Below are 26,490 nucleotides of genomic sequence, written 5' to 3' on the forward strand. Positions count from 1 at the left end.
ATTTATATTCTTAACTTTTTTCATCAATTTCTTACCTTCAATCTTTCATTAACTAGCAAATTTTGTCATTAACCAAGGTTCTATTCCAAAAGTACTCTTAGCATGCTTTAAAACGAGTGATAAATATTTTATATGAATTTTGTACTTTTTGGCTTATTTAATTAGATGGGGAGCAAATAAGTCTTTTTTATTCAATCTTAGCGAAGTATTTGATATAAACCATCATCATCAGGACATTGTGTTAATTTTGAAAATAAGATGGATATAAAAAAGTCAAGTACATAAACATGATGAATAAAGATTATGATTTTTATTTTTATCTTTTTGTGCTTAAAATGTGATACAGTTATTAAAAAAATGAGCTGTGGCTAAATTGGATTGAAAATGTAATTGATTAATAGTCTGTTTGGGAGGGGTTTTTTACCCAAAAAAATTGATTTTTTGACCATTATTTCAATATTCAAGTCGTAATTTTTGACTTCTTCTCCCACAGGTGAACCCCATTATTTTTTTAACGGTCAAAAAATCAATTCTCAAAATCCCTCCCAAAAGTTATTTTCTTTTGTCGTCATTTACCAGTTTCCTTTCCACAACCACTCTGTATATTTCACCGTAGTAATTAGCTCAAGTTTGGATAACGAGGAACAGTAAATGCGTTTTTTTCACGAGGCTCAATTCTTAGCAACAAATTCATCTCTTTGAATTGAAAATTAGAAATATTTTGGTTCCAAGTAAAAATGAATCTTCTAATTTCTTTTTCTTTACAAAATTTTCGATACTTGTGCATTACTTGAAGTGAAAACTGAAAAGCATATGGGCAAGTCTTTCTAAAACTTGGAATTTGTCTTTAATTTTCAATCCCTCGTCCCTTTCTATCTAAGAAGTGAAAGTCATTGCCCGAGTGAGTAAGTGAGACTGGTTTACTAATACGAAAGTTGGAACTTGAACTGAGAAAGGTCCATTTGACATGACTTTTGAGAAGTCGAAAAGAGCTTTTGAACTTATTTAATTAATTTTGTATAATAAATTTTTCTGGTTAGAAGAATATATTTGAGAAGAAGCCACCTTGTCGATCCAATGCTAAATGATGACAGAATTCATTCATCAATCAGTAGATTAACTTTACGTTGCATCAATCAGTCTCTCTTCCATGTATAGAGACCAAAGCCAAAAGCAAAAATGATCAAAAGCGTGGCTATTCAAGATTTAGTGCAGAGGATGGCATCTCGACGAGAACAATCACAAGTGCCGAGGTAATATAATATAACATAAAATCCCCTATTTAATTTTGATAAAAATTATAATTTTAGTAGATTTTAATAAAAGTTAATGAAATATAGAATTTTATAAAATATATAATTAAAAAAAAAATTGAAAACACGAGCAAACAAAGACATAATCTTCACTTGCGTAAAGGCGCTTAAAGAATGTAGTATAATACGACCTTTTTCTATTAAAATATTCAGAAGCTCAGCCAATTAAAATGAGCCACTAGGACTCTCCATACAGGCGCGCTTCACCGTCCACAAATTTCCCACGTATTCAATGAATAATTTAATGGGATAATTACAATGGAGGTCCCAAATCTTTAAAATATTAGTAAACTTTTCTCGAACTTTTAATTTATTATAACCATGAGTCCCAAATCTTTCGAAATGTTGTGACATAGTCCCTTTTGGACGGTTTCCATCCATTTCTCCGCCAGTTGACCAAAAAGTTAAGTTTGAACTTATTTTAATTAATTAAAAAGGGGGCAAATAGTAAATATTTATTAAAATAATTAAATAAAGGGACTGAATAAAAAATTTAAAAATTAAAAGAAAGAGAAAATATCTCATTTTACCCCATCCCAATTCCCTCCAGGGGTAATTGGCGCAAAACATCCTTACCTTTCAGTTTCATTGTGGAAAACGTCCTCACCTTTCATTTTTTGACATTTTTGCCCTCAAATCAACCTTTCGTTGCGATGAAGATCCTTCCGTCCAAGTTCCATCCATTTTACCGTTAATTGAAGAGAGAGAACCAATTTTTGTCTAGTCAGGAGGGGTAAAATCGTCTCACCCATTGAACCCCTTATTCTCGCCTTCTACGTAGTATATATAACAGTAGCTGAAAAATGGGTGTGAAAATACTTTAAATTATTACATTAAATAAGGAAAAAAATGTCGTTAATTAAAGAGCATATATAGTGGTGAAATCCGACCATCACTGCTGCTTTTATGTTGGATTTCTGGAAAAATGTAGTAAGATATACATTGAATGAGTGGTCAATTTATAGAGATGAATGCTAGATGTTTATTTCTAGTTTATGCTTGTTGTGACCACGGGGTAAATTGAGAAGATCGAGTGGAAATGGGTGCTGTAAAATATAAATCGGTTCTATGTATCAGTTCAATGGTGAATGACCCATTTTGGCTTATTGGTGAAGATAAACGGGTCCTGTTCACTTCTTCTGGGAATCGAATAAACATTGCGCTAATAATCTCTACGTAGTTATAATTTTGGCTTAAAATATTCCTACCTATAAAAAGTTTGGCGAGTAAAGTCCCTATCTTTTAGAAATATTTGCTAATAACGTCCCTACCTTTTAGAAATATTTGCGAATAACGTCCATTACTCGTAGAAAAAATTTGGCAAGAGAATTCCCTATTTTCTTCCATATACCACCTGTTGATACACACCAACTGAAAAGTCCCTAAATACAGAATTCTATCACAGAATTTAAGACATAATTCATCCACCAATCAATCGAAAGCTGAAACAAAAATATCCACTACCAGCTGAAGCAAAAATAACCGAAAACTGAATAAAAAATAGATACAATTATTGCTCCATTCTCCTCTCGCCGGACAAACTCCCAACGTGAGCTTCCACTATGTCGACTGCTGGTATGTGACCATACGAGATGAGAATGGAGCAATAATTGTTGAAATGGAAGATAAATGGGAATTTTTTGAAGAACCGAGAGAGAGTAGAATGGGAACTGTCGGGCCGTGAAGTGTGAAGAAAGTAAGAAAATGAGGGTTTTCAATTGGTGAGATAGTTTTACCCCTGTTGAGTGGAAAAAAAATTGGTTCTCTCTCTTTAATTAACGGCAAAATGGATGAAACTTGGACGGAAGGACCTTCATCGCAACGAAAGGTTGATTTGAGGGCAAAAATGCCAAAAATAAAAGGTGGGAACGTTTTCCACAATTAAGCTGAAAGGTAGGGACGTTTTACGCTAATTACCCTTCCCTCCACCCCATGCATCCCAACATTCAACCACAAAAGTCACTCCAAACCAAGAATCACCCGACCCATGAAAATCGTCGAAGCCAACCCCCATCGGAGATAAATAAATTTTTGGAAAAGGTAAGTGGTTGAAAACTTTGGAGAAATATAGTAAGGATTTTTGCTTCATCTATGATTGATTTCTACATAACAAATTGCCATCTACCATTTCTTGAGGGAGTAATTCTTGTTTGGATTATGGTTTGAAGGGGGTTAAAATTGCTATGGCTTCTTATTGTTCAGAATTCCAATTCTTGGAAATCTAGTCTTCGACCTACCCATTGATGCAAAAACTCAAACAAGTCCTCGTTGAGCATGCATTGAAAAAATGGTGAGACAGAAAAGAGATGAAGTGCGGCAAAAGTGATCGATAATGCCTATCGACTGAGACAGGTAGACGGTGGCAATGGTTTAAGGGAGGTTGAAGATCTGCAGTTTTTATTTTCTTATTTTTTACTTTTTTTAATTTAATTTTTAACTTATTTAAATGTAGTAAATGGAAAAAACCTATTTTATCCTTTTAAAAATTTTAAAAATATGGTCAAAATCAAATTTCTTAGTCAATTAACAGATATTTGGAGGAAAACTGTCCAAAAGGGCTTTCTCCGCAATGTTTCGAAAGGTTTAGGGTAACAATTGCAATAAATTAAATATTTGAAAAAAGTCTGCTAATATTTTAAAGGTTTGTAAGTCTCTGCTGCAATTATTCCTAATTAAATATTAAATTAGTAATGTTATTTGTACAAACTAAGTTGACAAATTTGGTTTACAAACTATATATTGCCAATATTTGGATCAATTATTTCAAAAATAATTTTTCAAATCAATGGTCTAAATTTTGCCAATACTTAATTTGTAAACTAACTTTATAAACAAACTTTGTACAAATAAATATTAATTTATATTAAAATTAAATACACCGAAATCTGCCTGGCCAATGGCCAATAACGTAGATTTTGTCGTATTCCGGGGACAATAATGACATTTCAAAATTGTCGCCTACGGTAATCAAATTGTCTTTTCCGGTCTAATTCCTGTACACACAATCACAAACGCCTTTATTTACCTACCTTCGATAATCATCAATCGATGCACAGTAGCGAGTGACGAGAAGACGAATTTTCTTTTTGAAAAAGGTCATTGAGAGAAGACAGAGGAGATCTGTCTCATTTTCGAGTCAGGAATGGGTCTCTGGGAAGCTTTTCTCAATTGGCTTAGAAGGTATGTATTTTATAAGCTTATGTATTTTCGATTGGATTTTGGGTTCGAATTTGTGCATTTATGTTAGCTCCTGGATCTAGTTTATGCGGTTGTTTGGTGGTTTTCCGATGTGTTATTGTTTTCTTGAAATTATGCCTTAAATGTTAAATTGTTGTGCAGATTGAAAATTTTGTATCTTTATGTTTTGTCTTCTACTCTGTTGGAATTATTGTTATGTTCGTATGGAAATTCGTGTAGATTACCCTATTCAAAGTCAATGCTGGAATACAATTATTAAAATTAGAAACGAAAGTTTAGGATTATTTTGTTTGATAGGCTGGTAAGGAAGTCGGTTTTGTTTTGTTGGAATATATAATCATCCAATTTACCCGATTATTATCATTGTTAGCTGAATTTGTGTCACTGTAAACCGTATACCTTTAGTAATTCATTTTCTTTAATCTTGTTTCAGATATAATCATAATTTTATTTGGTGTTCATGGCCAAACTTCTCACCATTTTATTGCTTCTTATTGGTTAACTTTTTTTTCTCAATGACAAGCCCCAAATTCACATTTCTTATTCTAGGTTATGATCATCTATCACAGGGTAATTTCTGGTACCCTTGTTTTTAGGTCACGGTTTTGCTTTCGGCAATAGCAAGTTTAGTGGTCCTCCAAAGGGACCTTTCAATTATTGTGCACAACGCTCAATACTTTTTATTTTTTGGCATTTTTACTATTATTTTCACCTTCACTTGTCAAAAAGTCCTTCCATCCACTTACTGTCAGTATCTCAATTAAATGAATAAAAAATGCCAATTCTCTTTTTGAAAAGGAAGGTTAATATAGTCTTCCAAAAATTTAATTCTGAATTCTTAATCTGATTGCTGCTAAAAGTGTACATGAAAAAGGAAAAATACATCAGAAATAATCTCAAACTAATTAATCAGTGAGAATATAATCTTGGAATTGAATAGGTATGCACGCATTTGTTACAACAATAAGGATTGTAAATGAAAATGAAAACTATCCCATTGTTTTATATAGGCCTTCTTTAACTAGTTCTATCCCTTAAGTGTATTAGTATTTAGGCATACAATGGTGTAGGGAAATTTTGAATAATCTGCGGAATAATTAAGTTGAGGGCTAATTGAAACCTTCCCTTCGCCTTTTGGCAAAAAAAGAATCAAGCTTGAAATTGGGGCAATGCACGCTGGAATTGAGGGAATGCACCCTATACCATAAATGGGTGGGTCGCCGCCGAGGTCTCTCAAAAATTGAGGAACCATGTTGCTCATGGATTATGATGTATACCTGTAAAACAACACTGAATACCATGTAAACTCATCAAAAACTCTCAATATCTCAAAACACTACAATATGAACCCACCACACAAAAAAAAAAAAAAAAAAAACCCTTTGCTCTCATTAATACCATTCTCTACGTTCTTCCACTATGCGGTGAGGAGAGGAGAGGAGAGGAGAGGAAGAGGGAGGAATGCGCAATAAAATGGAAGAAATTGAAAATTTTGAAGTGGAATTAGCAAGGTAACTGTCTGTCTAATAGAAGAGAATGGGGAAGTCAGAAATTTTTTTTTGGGAAGACTACGTTACCCTTCCTTTTTAAAAAGAAAATTGGCCTTTTTTTATACAGTTAACGGAGATAATGACGGTAAGTGGATGGAAGGACTTTTTGGCAGACAAAGATGGAAATAAGGTTGAAGATGTCAAAAAATGAAAGGTAGAGACGTTTTGCACAATAACATTGAAGTGTAGGGATGTTTTGTGCTAACTACCCTTTAATATACTCAAGTACCGTGCATAGTTCTTGTTTCCTTTTACTGGCTAAGTTTGTTATATGAATTTTTATAACTCTGTTATCAATCAGAAGTACCGAAGTTCTGAGTATATTAAATGGAAGTATTTTAGTGCAACTTGATTAACAAGTTCATCTACCATATTACTTGGAAATAATTGAGTATAAAATGCGCCAAGGGTAAAATATTTGCGCTTATTTCTTTCCATACCCAGGGGATGAATAATATAAAGGGTTGTGACATACGAACGCCATTTGTATGTATTTCTCCACAAAATATACTTCCATGATTGCATCACTGGCGATGCTACTATTCCCTGGAAGCTAAGCAAAATATCAAACCAAACTCATGTATTTAACCTTTATTTACGCTGAAGCTTCAAATGGAAATAAAATCAAGCTTCACTTGATTTCTGGTTATTAATTTATTTTGCTAATTTTTATCTCAAAACCGGGGAAAATAATGTGGATTGAGACTGAAGACTGTCATATTGACATATTTATCTTCCTAGCTTATTGCATAGGGATTGCCCATCTACCCTCAGATGCCAATCTTATGCTTGATGCATCATTTTTGACTTGTTCAAAAGAGCAAAACTCTATGCGTTCAATTGTCTTCAACTTCTGAAGTAATTGATGGGTATATGTTTATCTCGTCTTGCAAGTGGTTGTTATGGTTCTTAGTTGACAACAGTCTCATTTGTCTCGCTTCAAATTTTTTTTACTGTATGCAATTCCAGCAAAGACGACGGAATGAATAGCAGTTGGAAGTTTATTATCTTACACGCCGGGCTTAATGAAAATACTAGTGATTTTTTGTTGTCTATTTATTATTGTCAATTAATGTTTCTGACACAAGCGGTGCTTTAAGTTCAAGGAATTTGTGGTTCATACAAGCATTCATGACCAAATATATCTCAGTTAACTCTACTGTTTCCTTGTTAAATGAAAATTTTCAAATTGATGGGCTTGCACGATTGTTTATATGGTACAGCCTTTTCTTCAAGCAAGAAATGGAGCTTTCTTTGATTGGTCTTCAAAATGCTGGGAAAACCTCACTTGTAAATGTTGTCGCTGTAAGCATGCAATACTTTATTCATCATCTTTTCATGTCTCTTTTGATAACTATTTGCTTAACCTTTATCGTGAGTTGGTCAAACATTGCGTTTACATTTTTGTTTGTTTTTATTAGACCGGTGGATATAGTGAAGACATGATTCCTACGGTTAGCTTTCTTATTTCCCTGCTACTTTAGATCTTGCTAATCATCGATTACATATTTAGATATTTTTGAGAGATTTGTTTTCATCCTTCAGGTAGGATTTAATATGCGGAAGGTCACCAAAGGGAATGTCACAATAAAGTTGTGGGATCTTGGAGGTCAACCCAGATTCCGGAGCATGTGGGAACGTTATTGTCGTGCAGTTTCTGCAATTGTGTATGCAACTAACTCCAGCTTACATGGCTTAGATTTGTGTTTTCTTTCGGCTTTCTGTTCGTAGTTTGAATGACATAACTAATGTATGCTTATAAACCCCCCCCCCCCCCCCCCCCCCCCCCCCCCCCCCCCCCCCTCTCCTCTCTTTTTTCTTGGTTTTTTTTTTTTCTCAGATCTTTGATGAGATTTTCGATGAGTTCTCTATTTCCACCAAATGTGCATCTTGTTCATATTCAAGATTCTCTACCGTGCATGTCATGTGGACGATCTATTAATCATGCTTCATCATTCATGAAACATGTACTTCATCTGAATTAAGTTTTAGGTCAAGACAGTACACCCAGGAGTACAACGATTCCTCCTTATTAAGAATTCATCTATATTTCGCATTCAAATCGAATTATTCTAGTTATACACGGTCAAGTCTAAAATTTAATGTGTGATAATTTTCTCAAGACTTATGTCATTTGATTTGATACAGTTACGTTGTTGACGCTGCTGATCATGACAACGTCAGCATCTCAAAAAGTGAACTCCATGATCTGCTGAGCAAACCATCACTCAGTGGTATTCCTTTACTGGTATTAGGAAACAAGATCGACAAGCCTCAAGCTCTATCTAAGCAGGCTTTGACTGATCAAATGTAAGTGGAGACGTCTACACTCATTTGTTGCTCTCTCCTATTCGTCACTCCCTGCTTACAGACCCTAGTGTGCTGTGTCTATGATCGCATTTGGCTAAGCCTAAAAAAGAAACAAAATAGCTTTTCTTGAGAAGGAAAATCAAGCTTTTGAAGAAGCCGACTTTGGCTATAAACTAAAAAAAAGAAACCAGCATTGTAAAATTAATCCTAACATGTTTGGGAAAATGCTGCTTAATAGAACTTTTGAGACTGCAAAAATGTTTGGCTAAATTTTCGAAGTTACTATTAAGCGAAATTACGTTTATTTTAGGCTTAGCCAAACATGCTCTATGTTGTCGTGCATTTTTCATTTCTAGTGTATGCATGTGACTGGTTTTTCTTTCTGTGGCTTCATTTGGTAATTAGACATGGCATTGTGTTGTGTAGGGATTTAAAATCTATCAGTGATAGAGAGGTCTGCTGCTTTATGATCTCGTGCAAGAACTCGACAAACATCGACCAGGTCATTGACTGGCTAGTAAAGCATTCAAAATCGAAGAGTTAAGGATAAGTCTATGGACTCATAACATGTTTCAAAAAAAGCACTTAAGAGACAATTTTCCAGCTGGTTGATGATGTCATTATGGCTGATTTATTTTGTGCTTCGCTCAAAAAGTTGGTTGTGTATTGTAAATTAACTTATATCTGTTTAAGGTTTAACGACAATTGACTTTTGCGTGTTGGTTTGTTAATAGTATCCTTTTTTCCATTCTAATCAGGGCTAATCCAATGCTTAGAAGTCTCCCTTCCCACGCTTTTTGTAATCGGTGTTTAGAGGTTTAGATTAGGTTTAGCTCATGAGCATCATCAATATTATAAGAAACATATCTCGTGGAGTACGTAGGGTTGTCTAGCGTTGAATAATCTATCAATTGTTGATTTGAGGATGGAGGGTACAAGTTGTTTGAGATGAAATAACATCAAAAGAGATGTTGTTCTGATCGCATGAAACGTAATTTTGAAAAAAAAAAAAAAAAAAAATTTGAATTATTCAAATCCAAGAAATTCAAGAATCAACATTTAGAGTTTAATCCAAAAATATTGAACCAAGAAACCAACACAATTCTCGACAACATGTTGACTTCTTAATCACTAGATTCAAGAATCTCCCCCGGATTGTTTAAATGCTACAAAGAATAATTCTTGATAAATTTAAAATTTGGTTTATTGAAGAACAAATAAATTAAAAGCAAAAATTGCTCACAAATAATAGCTCAATTGTATGAATGAATGTTGTTTACAATCTAATAATGAGTCCTATTTATAAGAAACCCATAAAAGTAAGATTCACCGTGTGCTAGCTCGAAAATGAATTCAACTTCAACATATACAAGTACTACAAATCTCGAACTCGAAGAGAAATGGCATATAACTTTTACCAATTGAAGTTAATAGAATATATATCTACGTTCGAGGCATAGCATAGCTCAAAAGTGATAAAAGAAATGCTTTAAATTTGGCAAGTTACTTCATCGAAGAACGAATGTGTCTGATGGCTTTTCAATATATTCATTTGTATTAATTGGAAAGATCAACAAAGCATACCGTGCTACGAAAAGTGACAATGGTGTATTGAACAAATGTATAATTTGGTGGTATGGATCTATTTATTTCCATTACATAGGTTTTATATTTTTTAAATTCTCTCTCCAATAACAAAGTTACAAAACATGCTTCTTATTTTGCTCTTGTATGAGCTTCATTCTTTGGGGGAAAAAAAAAAGAATTCTTAAACATGTTTTCGCATCATTTCAATTATACACTCTTCCATAAAATTAGATTATAAATAAATTAAATTTTTTTTTATTTTTTAATAATATATTTTTCATCAATATAATATTCAAAAATACATTTTTCCTTTAAAATAGAGCTCAAACAAAAGCTTTATCTCCTCCAAAAACAATGTCATTCAATACCACTAACGTTTAACATCCATCCAGACGACATCACTTACTCAATTAAATACAAAAATTCACGACTCATGTTGATGTTCAACACCATCTTCAAATATCTTCTTCATCTTGCTATCTTTTTCTAATTTTCTTTTAAAAAATATATCTTCACAGTCCAAAATCCACCTCTGTTTCTCTCAGCCATGGAAGCCGCAACTGGACCTTCGAGCCTCCCCACTCCGCCACCACAATCGAACCTTGAGAAATTCAAACAAAATCTCCTGAGAAATGGCATCCAACCAACCCCAAGAATCCTCCACAATCTCCGTAAAAAAGAGCTTCAAAAATCCAACCGCCGTCTTGCCAAGCAAACCTCCAAACAGCCGCCACCCCTCACAGATACTCAAAAACTGGCCATTTCAGAAGAATCCTATTTTCAAACTGTAAAGTGTGAATATAAAAGATTCACCAAGGCTATAAAAAATATCAAACTTGAGGACAAGAAAATGGTGGGGAGGCCTTGGGAGAGTCTGGAGAGGCTTCAATTGAGAGAGCTTGCAAGTGAAAACACGGAATATAGTGGAGAGAAGTTGAGGCCTGAACATTTAAGAGAGCTGAGTGATATAATTGAGGAGGATAGGGATAAATTTTCTTGGCTTTTAGATAACGATATTGAATTTGCAGAAGAAAGGTTTGAGAACGAACAGAAGTGGGTCCCACCGAAGCGGAGAGGCGAAGCTGAAACCATTAAGTTTCTTGTGGATAGGTATTCTTAATTGTTCATGTATATGTGTGGTCTCTTTGTATTTCTCTAATTATTATTGTAACTTTGATTGTATGTGAAATTGTGTTGTTGAAGATTAAGTGGAACAGAGCTTAGTGTGAGGGATTGGAAGTTTTCGAGGATGATGAGACAATCTGAATTGCAGTTTACTGAAGGGCAAATGTTAAAGATTGTAGCAGGGCTTGGGAGTAGAGGGCAATGGATGCATGCTTTGTCTGTTGTGGAGTGGGTGTACAGTTCAAAGGAGCATCGATGCTACAAGAGCAGGTAATATATTCAGGTTTAGTACGTAGTACTGGACTTGTTATGTTTTCTCTTCCGTAGTAATGCTCATTACAAAGTCGAGTCCATCTGATCATATGTGTCATTGTTGTTGAAGGTAATTGCTTGGATGCCACTATCTATGATGAGTACCAACTCCAGTTTTTTGTATTGTGTTTATGTATTTGTTTGTTCGTTTTAGGTTTGTATACACAAAACTGTTGGCAATACTTGGGAAAGCGAGGAAGCCTACTGAAGCTCTTCAAGTATTCAATTTGATGCGAGTAATAATTCCATCTGAATTTTGTGCTTTCAATGTTAAGGTCTCTCCTTATATATTGTTGGATGAAAGTTTAATCCTAAATCGTGCATAGGGAGATGCACACATATATCCTGATATGGCTGCATATCATAGTTTGGCTGTCACACTGGGCCAAGCTGGTTTTCTGAAGGAGTTGGTGAATGTTATTGAATTCATGAAGGAAAAACCAAAGAAGATAAAAAATGTGAAATACAAGAATTGGGATCCTGTCCTTCAACCGGATGTTGTTGTATTTAATGCTGTGAGAAAGTTCTGCAGTTTTCTTTGATTTCTCATACTTTGTTTGTCAGTTTGATTTTCTTGATAACTTTTTAATGGTTCTTTAGGTTCTAAATGCATGTGTTCCTACCTGTCAATGGAAAGGAGTATCTTGGGTTTTTGAACAGTTGAGAAAGAATGGTCTTAGACCTAATGGAGCAACCTATGGGCTTGCAATGGAGGTAAATTTTTATGAAAATCAAGTAACGTGATATGTTTATATACAGAAATTATGTAGCAAATCAGTTTAATGTGGATCTGATGCAAATGATGTCTGAGTGAAGAGTAAATTCTGCTGAGCATAAAATTGTCATAGTTATTGTCACAGGGATAGACTGGTGTTGATTAAGTACTGATGTTTTTAGTTTAGAGCTTGTTTGGAAAAAATCATGTAGAGGAGTAATGGGTCCCACAAATGTGTGGATAATAAGTGGGTAGTAGTTGTGAATGCGCCGTTAAATTTAGTGTTTGACTTTAAATTAAAAGGAGATTGTAATGAAACCCAATTAAAGTTTTATTTTCTCTTTTCTTTCTTTTGACCTTTTTCATTAATTTGACAGAATATGTCAAGGTTTTAAATGGAATGCTGCGATTAGTTTATTTTTAGTCTAAGCATAATTGTATTTGAGCCTCACTAGAGTTGCTTTTGAAAGGTGATGCTGCAATCTGGAAAATATGACCTTGTCCATGAATTTTACGGGAAAATGAGAAGAAGTGGGGAAGCTCTTAAAGCCCTAACATACAGAGGTACTCCTATTTTCATCCCGCCCCTGTCTAACAAGTGCTCTGTTGTGGTTGCTTACTCTTATCTGCATCTGCCTAGTTCTCGTCAAAGCCTTCTGGGAAGAAGGTGAAGTCGATGAAGCGGTTAGAGCTGTCAGGGATATGGAACGAAGGGGAGTGGTAGGAACAGCAAGTGTATACTATGAGCTCGCTTGCTGCCTTTGCTACTATGGGAGGCGGCAAGAAGCTATTTTGGAGGTTAGCATTATATACTTGTCTCTGGACTTATAATTTAGACTGTACATATTGACTTGGATTCCAATAGTAAAGCAAAACGTGAATGGGTGGTAGTTTGACAGAAAATATAGTTGACGAGGAACTAAATGGCCTGATATGATCCAGATAATCAGTCCATACAGTAGGGATATATCCTAGTCGAGGTGAAATCAACTATATTGTTATATATATCACAGATAAAGTCGTGGATTTATTTGAGAAGGGTTAAATTTTGCTTTGACTACATTTCTCTGTCTGAGTTGACTTGATTTCACTAGGGCGTAGATAATCAACATTTTATTATTGAGAGAACATTCAGATGTTCTCTATAACAATGCAAGTTAACGTCGCCTTTAAATTTTCTGTCATGTTTGTCGTAGAAATCATAATCATGATCAATCAATCAAAGCATTTCCAACTCAAGGCAATTTTGAATAACATGGCGAAATGAAACTAAAAAAGTATTAAAATAACTTCTAGTAAGAAATCATTTATATTTCTAAAGTTTTTTTTGTAGTAATTGATACTGCAAGACCTTATAATACCTACTTTTGGACGGTGACATTAACTTGTGATAGTAAAATCTACGAAGTTCTATTTTCCTTCAAAAGGAAGGGGCAGGGGCATTCTTCGAACTTCCCTCTGTTTTCGTTGTTCACTTCCCCATTTTATACGTTAAGTTGCATGTATGTATCATTGTATTGTATCTGGAGGCTTTTACTATAGTAAAGTGGAAAATTGATTCTTGTGAAACATTCCTGCAGATTGAGAAGCTTAGAAAGCTTCGTCAGACGAGACCTTTGGTGGTAACCTTCACTGGCATGATATTATCATCCATGAATGGTGGGCATGTTAGTGATTGTGTATCCATATTTGAGCACTGCAGAACCCTTGTGGCTCCAGACATTGGTATCATAAATGCTATGCTGAAAGTTTATGGTCAGAACGACATGTTTCTTAAAGCTAAAGAATTATTTGAAGAGACCAAGAAACATGATTCAGTTTCTGAAATTAACGAAAATGGTCATCGTTCATCCCCAAAGCCAGATGCATATACTTTCAGTTCAATGCTTGAGGCATCTGCTAGCGCGCTTCAGTGGGAGTACTTTGAATATGTGTACAAGGAGATGATCCTTTCCGGTTATCAACTTTTCCGTAGTAAACATGATAAGCTATTAGTGCAAGCCTCCCGAGCAGGAAAGGTAAAATCCCTCAGATTCGCCGTTTTACTAAAACCAGTTACTCCATGTTATTATTAGTTGTTCGAATTAAGTTGAAAGTTCAAAAATTCTTCTCTTTTTCGATGCAGTGGCATTTACTGGAACATGCTTTTGACATGATTTTAGAAGCTGGTGAAATACCTCCGTTGTCATTCTTCTTGGAAATGGTCTGTCAAGCCACCTCTCAACAGGACTACAAAAGGGCTGTCAGAATTATCAACACAACGGCTCATGCACCATATATAGTTGGAGAACAACAATGGATTGAGTTCTTTGAGATGAACGAAGGCAGGATTACTCGGGATTATTTAAAAGAATTATTGGACATGCTTATGAGTCGTGATTTAGTTAAAGAATCAACTGTCTTAAGTTTGTCGAGAGCATTGCAAGTTCTCTGTGGATCATGCGATGCTAAAGAGTCATCGATAGGTTCTGGTTTCAACACCCATAGGATTCTTCCAGTGGTCGAAGATGACGGTGTAAGCATGGCATGTAACGACACAGTAAGGGAAGAAAATGGTCGACAGATGGTGTCTGGATCTTCTAACATCAGTCGTGAAAAAGATGGGGCAGCTAGACTGACCGGACTCATTGAAAACTCTGACTGTGATTTGGGATCTAGCACTACAGTATCTTTTTATGTTCAGAGAGAGGCTGATGGTGTCGAATATGGATTCTTGGATAATGAGTTTGATAAGTTGGATTTCAATCCAGATATTTGATCCGATGAAAGCGATGATTCACAAGATGAAGGCATCCCTTCTGCCCATGAAATACTGGAGACTTGGAAGGAAATGAAAAAGAGAAATGCATCTTTCTAAAAAGTATATAATTGTGTTCAAAATTTTGGAACTTACAAAATCAAGAAATAGATATTATGTTCGCGGGAGTAAGCAATGTTCTAAAAGGTGAAAAAGATAACCCGGTCACAAGGCAATTCCAAGGCAGAACTCAAAGCATTGCACGTTGATCCAAAACTCATTTCATCAGCTGACTAAAGCAAAAAATCAACTTCTGGTACAAATATATAAATATTATCAATAAAACCTTCAGGCTTGTAACTTGGGACTTCTAGAAGAGGAGGAAGAACATGACTGCACTTAAGGCAAAATTGGACCCAAAGACTAGCACCAGACAGAATTGAAAACCAATATTTAGCACCATCTATAATGCAGTTTAAATCTGAAATTCTTAATTTCTTAATGGTTTTCAAGCTACTCTCCTTTTGAGTTCAGTTCAAAACTAAGACCAATATAATTCAGAAACTGTTCCATGGACAAAATTCCCGATTTTACATGACTATCCATATCTACATCATTTAGATTTGCTTGCAAACGATTAGCCAGTGCACTGCCAAGATCCAGGGACGCAATGAGAGGTGGTGGCCATCTGCAGCTCTGCATACATGTAAAATGATATCATGAGAGAGACGGGGTAATTTGCAAATTCAGACAATTTGCTTTGTTAAAATTCCAAAAACGGCCATCTACAAACTCTAAAAGCTTCAGAAAATTTTCTCGGAAATGCTAGCGGTACATAACAGGAAAAAGAAGGAATCAAGCAAAGGGCTAAAACTAGTAAAACATTATCAGAACACGGGGTGGTCAGAGATCCGGTAAAAGATGAGCAATTGATCATCTGCAATCTGGACTGGATGCAAAATGGATCCAAAAGTCATGCTCATAATGGTTAAGCACTAGTGCAGTAAGAGGTACCATCTGCAGATTCTCGAAACTCAAGGATTGACTTTACCAGCATCGGATAGTATTGCATTTCAATGCCTTCATAGCAGCCTCAGCAAAACACTGAGCAGCTTCTGCCTCAGCTTCCGCCTCTTCTGCTTCCCTTGCTGCTGCCTCAGCCTCTGCAATTGCAGCTTCTGCCTCTGCGACTGCTTGTGCAGCAGCTGCAGCTGCCTCTTGTGCTGTCATGCTCTTCATCTGCTCTAGCTCAGCATCAACTTCGGCTTTAGTAAGAATTCTGATAACTTTGGCCGGATTATTCTTTGTTCCATCTGGAAGAAACATGGAACCAACTTTCCCTGCATCAGAAGACATTGAACTTGGTGCAATCCTGTACTGATGCTTCACCTGTCAATTCAAACGCTACAATTATAACATCATACGAAAATCTGCCAAACCCATATGCAGTGAAAAGCCAACTTTTGTGCTTGTTCCTAATTTTCCCAACTTCGAGCGAACAAACTATTTCAGGAAGGCATCACAACAGCACAAGGAAAACGAGATAACTTTTTCAGCAGTTCAATGCATTCAACAAGACAGTTGAATTCCTTCTCACTAGCTCAACTGTGTTGTCAAGTTAACCAGAAATATGAACACGGTTATCCACGTAAGGTTTCCAACAACTTGACAAAACAAGGGAGCATCCAGAGGTAGTATATTAAAGACAAAAAATTATCAACTGAAACTCTAGGCAACAGATCCAGGAATTTATCATTTCATTGTTTTGATGCCAACACTAGTGTCCTCAAAAGGCACCCCCATAGCTTGATATAGGAAATAGCTAGCAACTAAGCAAGGCAGTAACTTGAATTGATATTGAATTCAAAATTTTAAAGAAAATATAAGCATAAAAAACAATCTTTAGCTCTATTTACATCAGGGTCCAGGGTTATGTTACATCATCAAATTGTAGCTTCATTTATCAACAATAAAATTACCAAAGCCTACATATGCAGCTTAGATTGTAAGGGTGTGCATTCATGAGTGCGCACAATGATACACAACACGCAGAGAATCGTGGTGGATATTCAACTCAAGACTAGAGAAGTAAGAAGCCCCTCAATTATAAATGCTAAGTAGCAGGTAGCTGATGATGATTGTGGCACCTGGGTATCTAAGACAACCCAATATCATGTATGGCGCCTGATTTTTCCCTAATATAGGCTAGCAAAAGACGGAATATATAATCAAAGCATGTTTATGTTTCAAGAAACTTATCAAAGGGGTAGAAAAATAATTTAACAGCCTTTTGGTTCTGACAATATGCATGTTGTAAACCAAAAATGGATATTACCACTGGAGTACCTTAATTAGTCGTCCATTGTCTGTCAAATGCTTCAAATTTGTAGTTAATATCCTTTCGAAGTCTTGAGGTACTGAGTGTTGCTCCTAACAAATGAAAAGTAAGATCAGAAGTTGAGAGTGCTAAGCTGACAACAAGTGAAAGAGAACACAGAAGATAACTCTGAATTGGGCATGAATATCCACTGGTTTCCAGTTAAGCTTACATGGCAGTGTTTTAAGAGATGTTTAACATAAAAATATTGTCAATTGACTGGAAAATCTAGCTTATACAGTGACATCAGTGTCTGCCACTTAAGGCTGAAGGCAATTTAAGCTACATTTACTATCAACATTTATTATGGTAAGTAGAAATCACCTCTATGTACTGTGCAATTGCAAGCCGACTAGATCCGCGAGGTTCCTTCAGCTTACTTACGGCCTCCAATATAAGATCATCAAGCCTACATTCATGAAAGTGAGTGCCAAAATACCCATCAACAAAAACATGTAGAACAAATGGTATTATTTCCAGAATTGAATCATTGATAGAGACATTTCATTCCAAACTAAAAGGTTATAAATTACGATGATGGGCATTTCATACAATTTCGTTCCCAGATCAGAAATCATTTTTTAACACAACCTCGGTCGAACTCCATTCATAGTGATTGATGAAAAGACAGTGATCATGTCCCACTGCCAAATCTTGAGTGCATATAATGACAAACCCAACAACCCTCCAGTGCCTCTCCCACCAGAATGCCTAGTCCGAGAAAGAGGATATGTATATGTATCTTTCTTTGAACCAAGCCGACACACTAAGCCTCTGTTTGTCTCATGATCATAAACACTCGGTTCATTTTTTATTCAAACATTTCAAAGGACTCATAAGTATTACCCACTTTTCCCCCACCACTCTTTTTTATCTATATATAATAAAAATTATTTATAAACTCTTCCCAAACATGCTGTAAATGACTTATACAAGTTTTTAGTCCAATATATATCACAATTACAGTAACATGGGAGCACTTATAGTACTTTCAGTATATCACCACAACTAATTGGCATTGATTGACAAGTTCCTCCGTGATTAATCAGTGGAGTCAACTGTTCTTGTGAGTACTGAACTTTAAAAGGTAGAACAGGCCCATTGTCAATTCAATTTGGCCAACAGAGTTAAGGATGTAAAAGGGACATCAAATGAAGCCATTCAACCTTGAAATTTGCTTTTGGGAACCATCATCCCGTGGTGTTTCAATAGATGAGGAAAGAGGCATCACATCAAGCATTTCTAAATCATTCTCAGCCGCTGCACTAGGAACAATGGGGTCTTTAGCAATCTTGGGAGTCACTTGATTGCTTTTGTATGAAAGCTTTGCTCTATGCCGAGACCCAAAACCAGTTGCCATGCAATTCAAATTTCTCCATTTATCCTGTTTAAACAACAAAATAATCAAGTACCGACATGAGCAAAAATGTGCATATCCGACTAAAACCATCAGTGTCATTTCACAATACATAAATTTTCACTTAATTGAAATATGAATACTCCAACAAAGACAGATTTTCCTTCAAAATCATAGTAAAATTGATAAAGCCTAATTTGCCATACCTTAAGATCCACATTTGAACGTGATCGCAAAACTATGCTAAATTCTTGATCTTTGAGTATGGTACTCCATTTTCCTACTCCATGCTTGGCAATGCCAGCTTTAAGAGCAGCTTCTTCTTCAGATGTCCACTTTTGCTTAGGAGCACCCATTATCGCGAATCTTGAGACCTTTGTACAAAAAATAAATTGCTCTCAATTCTAGCATCTGAAAATACAAAGAGGTCTGCTTCAAGATCTGGTTCACAACACAAAGAGACCCACGAGCCCCAAAAACCATGCAAGAAATAAGAAATAAATACTTGGTTAGCCTTTAGGAGCTAAAAAAATGGATACAATTGTTGTCTTTCAAATCAAATATGATGTCTCTCCCTTTTTTGTATGACTTCTGAAGTAGTCAGGGCTAATAATTCTTATAAACTGAATTACTGGTCAATCAGAACTTCACTATAATATGGCAACTAGAAAACCTCGGTGGCTCAATGAATTACAAACTCTTTCAACCTTGAGTGACTCGCACATTAACCTCAAAGATCAAAATGACAAGCACCAAAAGCTCAAAATCTCTGGTAGCTTATCTACAACATATCCCAGTGACATGTTACCTTTATTACGTACATTTCTACATATCAAACTTATAAATACATGAAATAAATCATCAACATAGAGATTCCACGGGGAGAAACACTTCAGTCTACAGCTACACTAAACAAATTGAGCAAGTTTTATATCAAGAGAATTGAAACACAGTTCCAACTTCAATGTAAGGCATAACTCAATCCCTGTCCATAAAATAATGGAAATGAAAAAGTGAAACCACTAAATTCATCCAGACTAGGCACCGAAAATTAACTGTGAAAAAGTTTAAGCCAGTATATTCAGTAATATTATTAAACCAGGCACCTATTTTTTCGATTTTTTTCTTTTAAGGAAACTAAAATTGGTGTTTCATGTTATTAAGGATTTTTTTTTTTTTTCACTGCGCTCTGCTTTTTCCCAACCTATTTTAACTGGGCTCTACTTTTCCCAACCTACTTTCATAATCAAAATCAAATTGCAAATAAATAAACCCTTGTGGAAACGAAATTCAACATTTAAAACCACATTGGGAATGTTCTATTTCATAAAATAAAATTTAAAGGAAGGAATCAAACAATTCAAATAATGAATTTCAAATTCCAGTACCAATTTATAGGCGTACATGAATGTTTGAAGTACCCTACCAAAATGGGGACAAAGTATGTGCGAGAGAAATCAAGAAGTTGTCCGCGCTATGACCAATTCTAGCCCATTTTTTCATTTACCACAGAAGAATATGACGAAACCCTAGAAGTAGTAGGAGTCAGAGGAGGACAGAGTACGTACAACTGGAGTGATTTTTTCTTTTTTTTCTGCAATTTTGTCACCTTTTTTATTTGTTTTGTGTACAACCCTACTTTTCTTGTTCTCGAAGAATTCGCTGCAATTACTGTCGCTAACATTTTTTGATAATTGACAGCTTACCATTTCTAAACAGAGATTTTAACCCGTAATTTCTCATAATAAATTATTAATTTACCAAATCTTTTCGATTTGGTCAAATGAATAGTTTCCACAATTTTTGAGGTCAAATGAGCCATTTTCATGATTTCCGAGATGGATCAACCATTCTTGCCCCCGTTTGTCCCCCATTTCGAGGAAATAAAAATGGATGAAATAGTATTTGTTTTAAAAATGAGTGTTTAGAAAAAAAGAAAAAGTCTTTAATTTACGTGTAATATTATTTTATGAAAAATTGTGTGATTAAAAATAGAAGAGATAAAAATGAAAATTAATAGAAGCCAAACAGGGGCTTATCTCGTTTTTGAGATAAAAAAATGCATTGAAGAAGGCTCGTCAAAAATATATGATTGAAGAGAGTTTCTAAGCTTGTTTGGTATAGTTAAAAGGTTAATTAAAATCAAATTTTTTTTATCGTTATTTCATTATTGAAGCCGTTATTTTTAAATTGTTCTCTCACAGGTAAAACACACTTTACCTCTAATAGTAAAAAAAATTAATTATCAAAATCCCTATCAGACAAGCACTAAAGAGAAGATTATGGTATTTAACCCTGAAATAGAATTTATTTTTTTTCATAGTGATATTTTATTTTTAAATTTTATTCACCTTAATTCAATGATTTTGAGCCAATAATTAGATATTTGCAAGGCACAACTAGTGCTAAATCCAAAATAGTAAATATTAAAATCAACGAGATTCATTCATTTATATAATTAAATTATATTACTTTCCTTCATAATCAGTCCGAACCTCACTCTACACACTACTTGCCTTATGAATACTTCTTGAGACGTCACACGCAAGGTTCTACATTGAGTATATAGAGACATCACTTTGATGAAAAAAATAATGTTAATATGGATAATTTGTGTTTTACACAATCGTCGCCTATATATATATATATATATATATGATTCTAAATTGGATTTGATTCCAATAATTAAGTGGGCTCAACGATACCATTTATTGGATGTGGAAATTACACAATTCCCTATTTCAAAAATTCACAATTCTAAAATAAGATGGATAATTTAACCTTTCAAAAATCAGATGTTTTATTTTAATTAATATTTTTTTAAAATAAATATTTTTACTAAATATATATACCCCATTACACACACAAACCTTAATTAATTCCCAAAATCCTCTCACCACATTTCTCTCTCGTCTCACTCTCATTCTCACTCTCTCTCTCTCTCTCTCTCTCTATTCCCTGAAGAAAACGCAGGTGGATGTGGTGTGGTGATTGTGCGGCGGTGGTGTGGGGGTGGCGGATCTGGCAGTGGCGTGGCGGTCTAGCGGTGGTGTTTTCGTGGTGTGGCAATGTGTGGCAGTGGTATAGGGGTGAGTAGCGGTGTTGATGTAGGGGGTGTGTGTGGTGTGGCAGCGTGTGGCGGTGGTCTGGGGGTGCATGTGTGTGTGGCGGCAGTATGTGGCGGTGGTGTGATTTATAATGCGTCTTCTACTCATTTCCTGTTAAGATTTGAAGATCTCAAATGTTTTCCCAAAATCATCCTCTGCTCATTTCTTTCAAGAAAAGTTGCCATTAATTTATAAAGTGCAGATCTTCTTTTTGATGCATTGGACTCCAATTTTCGTTGTTGATTCATTGAATTGTGGACTATTTCATGTAAAATATAGCCATATTCTTCAAGGTATTTTCCCATGATTTTTCTTTTGGTTCTGCATTTTTTGTTTGAACCATTTCAGTTACTGCTTGAACAGACACCATTTCAACCACCGCTTGAGTAATTTGGCTGTGAAACTCGAGAAACTGATCGAAACAAGCTGTGGTGTGGTGGTAGCGGACATGGCGGTGGTGTTTTCGGTGTGTGGCGGTGGTGTTGATTTTGTTTGAGATAGTGGTATTGCTGTAGGGTAATGGTGGCAGTGGTTCCAGCGGCTACGGTGGCGTTGGTGATGTTGGAGTCAGCTGTTGTTTGTTGATGGTCACATATTAATTGGTTGATTATAACCATTAAATTGGTTAAATCGTGATCAATGTAATTAATGAAAAAGATAAATTGTGATAAAAAAATAATGTGTGATCTAAAAAATTAATAATTTGTGACTATTTAATAAGTTGCGATCTATAATATTTGTGGTCACATGTGATCGATGAAATTAACCGTGATCAATTAATTTGATAATTTGTAATGCTCGTGACCCAAAAATAATATGTGACCTAAGAAATTTTTTATTTTTGATCGAAAAAAAGTTGTGACCAATAAATTGATAAGTTGTGACTAAAAATTAATCGTGACCAATTAATCTAATAATTTGAAATGAATATATGAGTTGTGACCAATAAAAGTTTTGATTTTGTGACTAATGAATAATTTGTGATCTATAAAAATTTTTATTCGTGATTGAAAAATAATATGTGACCTATAAAATTTTTGATTTGTGACCGAAAAATAAGTTGTGACTATAAATTAATCCGTGACTAATTAATTTTTTGATTTGTGACCGATGAACAAATTGTGACCTTCAAAATTTTTGAATTGTGCTCGTAAAATAATTTGTGACATAAAATTTTTGATTTGTGACCAAAAAATAATAAGTGACTAGTTAAATTGTTAATTCGCGACCAAATTGTATAAATATGTGATCTAAATATAATTAATTAATTAAATCATAAATAAATTTTAATAAAAAATCTACTTTTTGAAATTTGAAACTTGTTTTCTTAATATTGAAATATGTCATACTTAATTTATTACTTATGAAATTTTTCCTTATTAGATACTCAAAATATAAACGATGGTTTCAAGTATTGAAAAACTTGGACTAATCGACCCATCCAATGCACAGACCCATTAAGAAGGAAAAATGATTTTTGTATTGTTAGAAGTATTATAATTATATCAAGTGAAAAGGAACCAAGATGGACTGATCATGCCAAGTTAGGAAGAGAGAGTTAGGAAAAATATAAGAGGAAAATATAAATAATGTTGTAATTATATAAATAAAATAATGAAAAGAAACACTACAACAACTGAGTAACAATAAAATAGAAGAATTATAGTTATTGATGTAGTTGAGGCGTTACAAGGAATCAAGATCCGTGATGCATACAGTTTCTTTAAAACATATTCATCTCCACTGTTGTGCAAGAAAATGATGACGTTTGTCTAGGGATATCAAACGGGTTGAGTGGCTCGGGCTTGTTGAGCTCACGGCCCACGAGCCAAAAGTTCACAAAAAAGTTTGAAAAATTTCCCCAAAAAAAAAATAAAATTCGAGCTCGTGGGCTCGACTCATTATTGACAAGCAACGAGCTCGACTCGGCCTATTGTCACCTCTATGTTCGTCTTCCAAGATACAACGGTTGAAAATAACTGATTAGCAACTCGTCATTACTTTAGGCGAACAGAGAATACTCACACTTTTATCACTGAGTTAGAACAAAAATTATTTTAGCAACTAAGAATAAAACTCCTGAAAGTAGAGAGGGAAGAGAGAAAAATTAGATTGAGGAGATAGCTCTCAAAGTTTGGTGTGTGGAATAAGGAGGATAACACCTCCTTATATAGTACTATGATGAAAGGGTGTTTCAATTCTCCATTAATTTGCATCAACATAAAAATGTTAACCACTGATTCAACTGAAAAAATTAATTTGAAAATTGAAACTTAATAAATTAATTCGGTTCATTTTATTTTGAATTTCTATCCATTAGATGGAATGATTATGCCAAGTTCTACATTGAGTATGCAGAGACATCACTTTGATGGAAAAAAATAATGTTACATCCCAATGTTAATGGATTTTTGGACAGAAAACGGTTATTATTGAGAAGATATGCTAATTTATAGAAGATTAAAGATAAAAATTCGATATAGAACTATTGTTTTAATATAATCATCCAATATATAATGAGAAAAAAATGGAGCTAATTTTAATTTTTAACACATCAAAGGGCCTTCAACAGTTAATGTAGTATTGTCACGACTTTCTTCGTTCAAATTTGTTGGTCACACTAAATGCATCTTATGAGAAAGAACAAAAAACGAATCAAGATTTTTTCAGTAAGGCTAAATTGGACATTTTCATTTGCTCGCGCTTGTTTTAGTTAAAAATCATATTTTTAGTAAATTTTGATAAAAAAACTAGTAAATTGTATGATTGAATAATTCATAAAAATTGAAAGTCCCATGAAATGTTTTTAGGAAAAAGTGAGTTTTGAAATGAGAGCAGTTTTGAAAAAATGACTTGTAATCTTAAACGAAAATATCCTAACACTATGAATGAGGGACATGGGAGATATGAAATTAGCTTTATTTGTATAAAAATGATAAGGGAGTTATGATTGCCACTTTGGAGTTTGAATAAATCAGCTGGGGAATGTTACTTTTTTTTTTTTAATAATCAGGTGTCCACTTTACAGCGACTAATCCTGAAGTCTATGATTCAGTCCCTCTTTACGCAAATCAGGTAAACTGCGGGTTGTGCTCCAAACTGGTCAGGGTCCAAGAATCCCCCAACTGAAATGCCAAAGTGTCGAGCGAGTCAAAACTAGGGAATGTTACTTCCACCTTACACCATGAGTGTATTGCAATTTTTGAGGGCCTCAAATTTTTAGCTGCAAGATAGCTTACCATCTCATGCGCGAGTCTGATTGTAGCAACACAATGAAGGTAGTTCACAAGACATATCTCACAGTGTCCCAAAGGGACTATACTTGACAATGTCATATAATTGAAAGTCAAGTTCGTAGATATTAGAATATCACTCATTCGCAAAGAAGTCAACGGGGCAACCCTTGTTTTATCATAGCAGACACTATTGCATTTTCAGAATTCTGTAAACGTTCTTAATTTTAATTTAAGGGAATGAAATCGTGCCATATACCCAAAATAAAAAAGAAAAAAAAAGTATAGGGTTTGATTGAAATATAAGTTTACGAGTTGTTTTGTACTATTGCAAAGAATTGGCCCCCAAATAAGAAATTTACATACCTCCAGCAAATAGCCTCCCGTTTTGCCCCCATTTTCCTTCGGGTGCGTTTGATTACAAGTAGGAAAATTACATGGAAAGAAAATGAATTCCAGGGAATTGAATTACCTAGAAATTGTTTTCATGAAAATTGTAAATTATTGTGTTTGATTGTATAAATTTTTCATGTGGAAAATATTGAAGTAAAAGTATTTTTTGATGTTCGTTTGACTTTGTTTTACGTGAAAATTGTCAATTTTAGGGATATCCTCTTTTACAATTATTCCTAAAATTTGTTTCCATTGCCAACAATTAAAAAAAATAAAAAAAGCAAAAAAAAATAAAATAAAAATAAGGTGGAAAACCAAAAACCACCTATCCCCTAGGAAAAAAAAGGTGGAAAATCACGCTTTAAGGTGTTGTACCTAGAAATTCATGGAAAATCAATTCCCTGGAAAATTTTGTCAATCAAACAGGCCAAAAGTGGAAGTTGGAATTCGAATTTCAAGTTCCATGGAAAATTTCGTGTAATCAAACGGGGCCGAATAGTAAATGGACGGAATTGTATTTTTTTTATAAAATGAGTGATTGAAATAAGAAAGGAAAATTTTGATTTACGTGTAAAATTATTTTATAAAAAATTGTATGATTGAAAATTAAAGAAACAAAAATGAGACATAATAGAATGTAAATTAACTGATTCCACGGAGGCACATAGCAACTTTACTTTTTGATCCACCGCCCTTCGCGACAGAAAACACCGGAGAAATCCATTTTCTGCACTGAATTTCCCTTAGGCATCGGAAAAATGGCGAGCTATCTGCAACGTCTGGCGAGCCACTCTCGTGTGGCCTACGGATTTACCATCACTCCATTTTCGAGAGCATTCTCTACAGAAGACGCGTTGGTCGAAATTAAACCCGGCCAGGTCGGCTTGCTATCTGGCATCCCCGAAGAACACCTTCGCCGAAAGGTATGTATTTTATGGGTATTGTATATTCAATTATTTTCGATCTTTTAGCTTTATATGGATTAAGTTTCCCCCTTTTTTGTCGATTACTCTAATGCTTTTAAATATTTTTCAAGTAATCTTTGATTATATATATATTCGATAAGATTAAGCAGAAGTTTATGTTGCGGGTTTTCTGTAAAGTTAACTGTAGTTTCTAGTTGTAAGTGTGTTTTGCGTCATTTTTAACAATTATTTACTGTATGAAATTGTTGCC

At 34.6% G+C, this 26,490-nt stretch overlaps 4 protein-coding genes across 17 annotated transcripts in view; 3 read left to right on the forward strand and 1 right to left on the reverse strand.

The window, feature by feature from the left end:
- The first annotated feature begins 4,300 nt into the window (after nt 1-4,300).
- LOC111367255 (ADP-ribosylation factor-like protein 8a) lies at nt 4,301-9,125 on the forward strand. The gene is made up of 6 exons (XM_022988026.1): nt 4,301-4,493; nt 7,285-7,366; nt 7,483-7,515; nt 7,607-7,728; nt 8,210-8,371; nt 8,798-9,125. The coding sequence occupies exons 1-6, from the start codon at nt 4,456-4,458 to the stop codon at nt 8,913-8,915; spliced, it is 555 nt and encodes a 184-aa protein (XP_022843794.1). The 5' UTR covers nt 4,301-4,455; the 3' UTR covers nt 8,916-9,125.
- Nucleotides 9,126-10,331: 1,206 nt separating this feature from the next.
- LOC111367253 (pentatricopeptide repeat-containing protein At5g67570, chloroplastic) lies at nt 10,332-15,066 on the forward strand. The gene is made up of 9 exons (XM_022988015.1): nt 10,332-11,068; nt 11,162-11,353; nt 11,550-11,631; nt 11,722-11,910; nt 11,996-12,109; nt 12,581-12,674; nt 12,751-12,908; nt 13,691-14,128; nt 14,236-15,066. The coding sequence occupies exons 1-9, from the start codon at nt 10,506-10,508 to the stop codon at nt 14,866-14,868; spliced, it is 2,463 nt and encodes an 820-aa protein (XP_022843783.1). The 5' UTR covers nt 10,332-10,505; the 3' UTR covers nt 14,869-15,066.
- Nucleotides 15,067-15,232: 166 nt separating this feature from the next.
- LOC111367254 (single myb histone 1-like) lies at nt 15,233-20,231 on the reverse strand. 9 transcript variants are annotated; one of them, XM_022988017.1, is made up of 7 exons: nt 19,970-20,231; nt 18,788-18,955; nt 18,391-18,608; nt 17,549-17,633; nt 17,194-17,277; nt 15,862-16,236; nt 15,233-15,543 (listed from the first exon to the last, which is right to left on the reverse strand). In XM_022988017.1, the coding sequence occupies exons 1-6, from the start codon at nt 19,985-19,987 to the stop codon at nt 15,895-15,897; spliced, it is 915 nt and encodes a 304-aa protein (XP_022843785.1). In that variant the 5' UTR covers nt 19,988-20,231; the 3' UTR covers nt 15,233-15,543; nt 15,862-15,894. The 9 variants fall into 9 exon arrangements, with proteins under 9 accessions (XP_022843785.1, XP_022843786.1, XP_022843784.1 ...); XM_022988018.1 differs by having other exon boundaries at nt 15,899-16,236; nt 19,970-20,226; XM_022988016.1 differs by lacking the exon at nt 15,233-15,543 and having other exon boundaries at nt 15,582-16,236; nt 19,970-20,230.
- A 5,721-nt stretch (nt 20,232-25,952) lies between these two features.
- LOC111367256 (NADH dehydrogenase [ubiquinone] iron-sulfur protein 4, mitochondrial) overlaps nt 25,953-26,490 on the forward strand; it is a 3,612-nt gene continuing 3,074 nt past the window's right edge. For 3 of the 6 annotated variants that reach the window (XR_002697762.1, XR_002697764.1, XR_002697763.1), the window contains exon 1: nt 25,954-26,237. Coding sequence is in view for 1 of the 6 variants with exons in the window: in XM_022988027.1 (XP_022843795.1) it covers nt 26,073-26,237 (165 nt within the window). In the remaining 5 variants the exon portion in view is untranslated. Of the gene's footprint in view, nt 26,238-26,490 lie in introns of all 6 variants that reach the window. The other 3 variants (XR_002697760.1, XR_002697761.1, XM_022988027.1) reach the window with 2 other exon arrangements.

This window comes from Olea europaea, chromosome 18, assembly GCF_002742605.1.
Source record: "Olea europaea var. sylvestris chromosome 18, O_europaea_v1, whole genome shotgun sequence".
Classification (NCBI taxonomy): Eukaryota; Viridiplantae; Streptophyta; class Magnoliopsida; order Lamiales; family Oleaceae; genus Olea; species Olea europaea.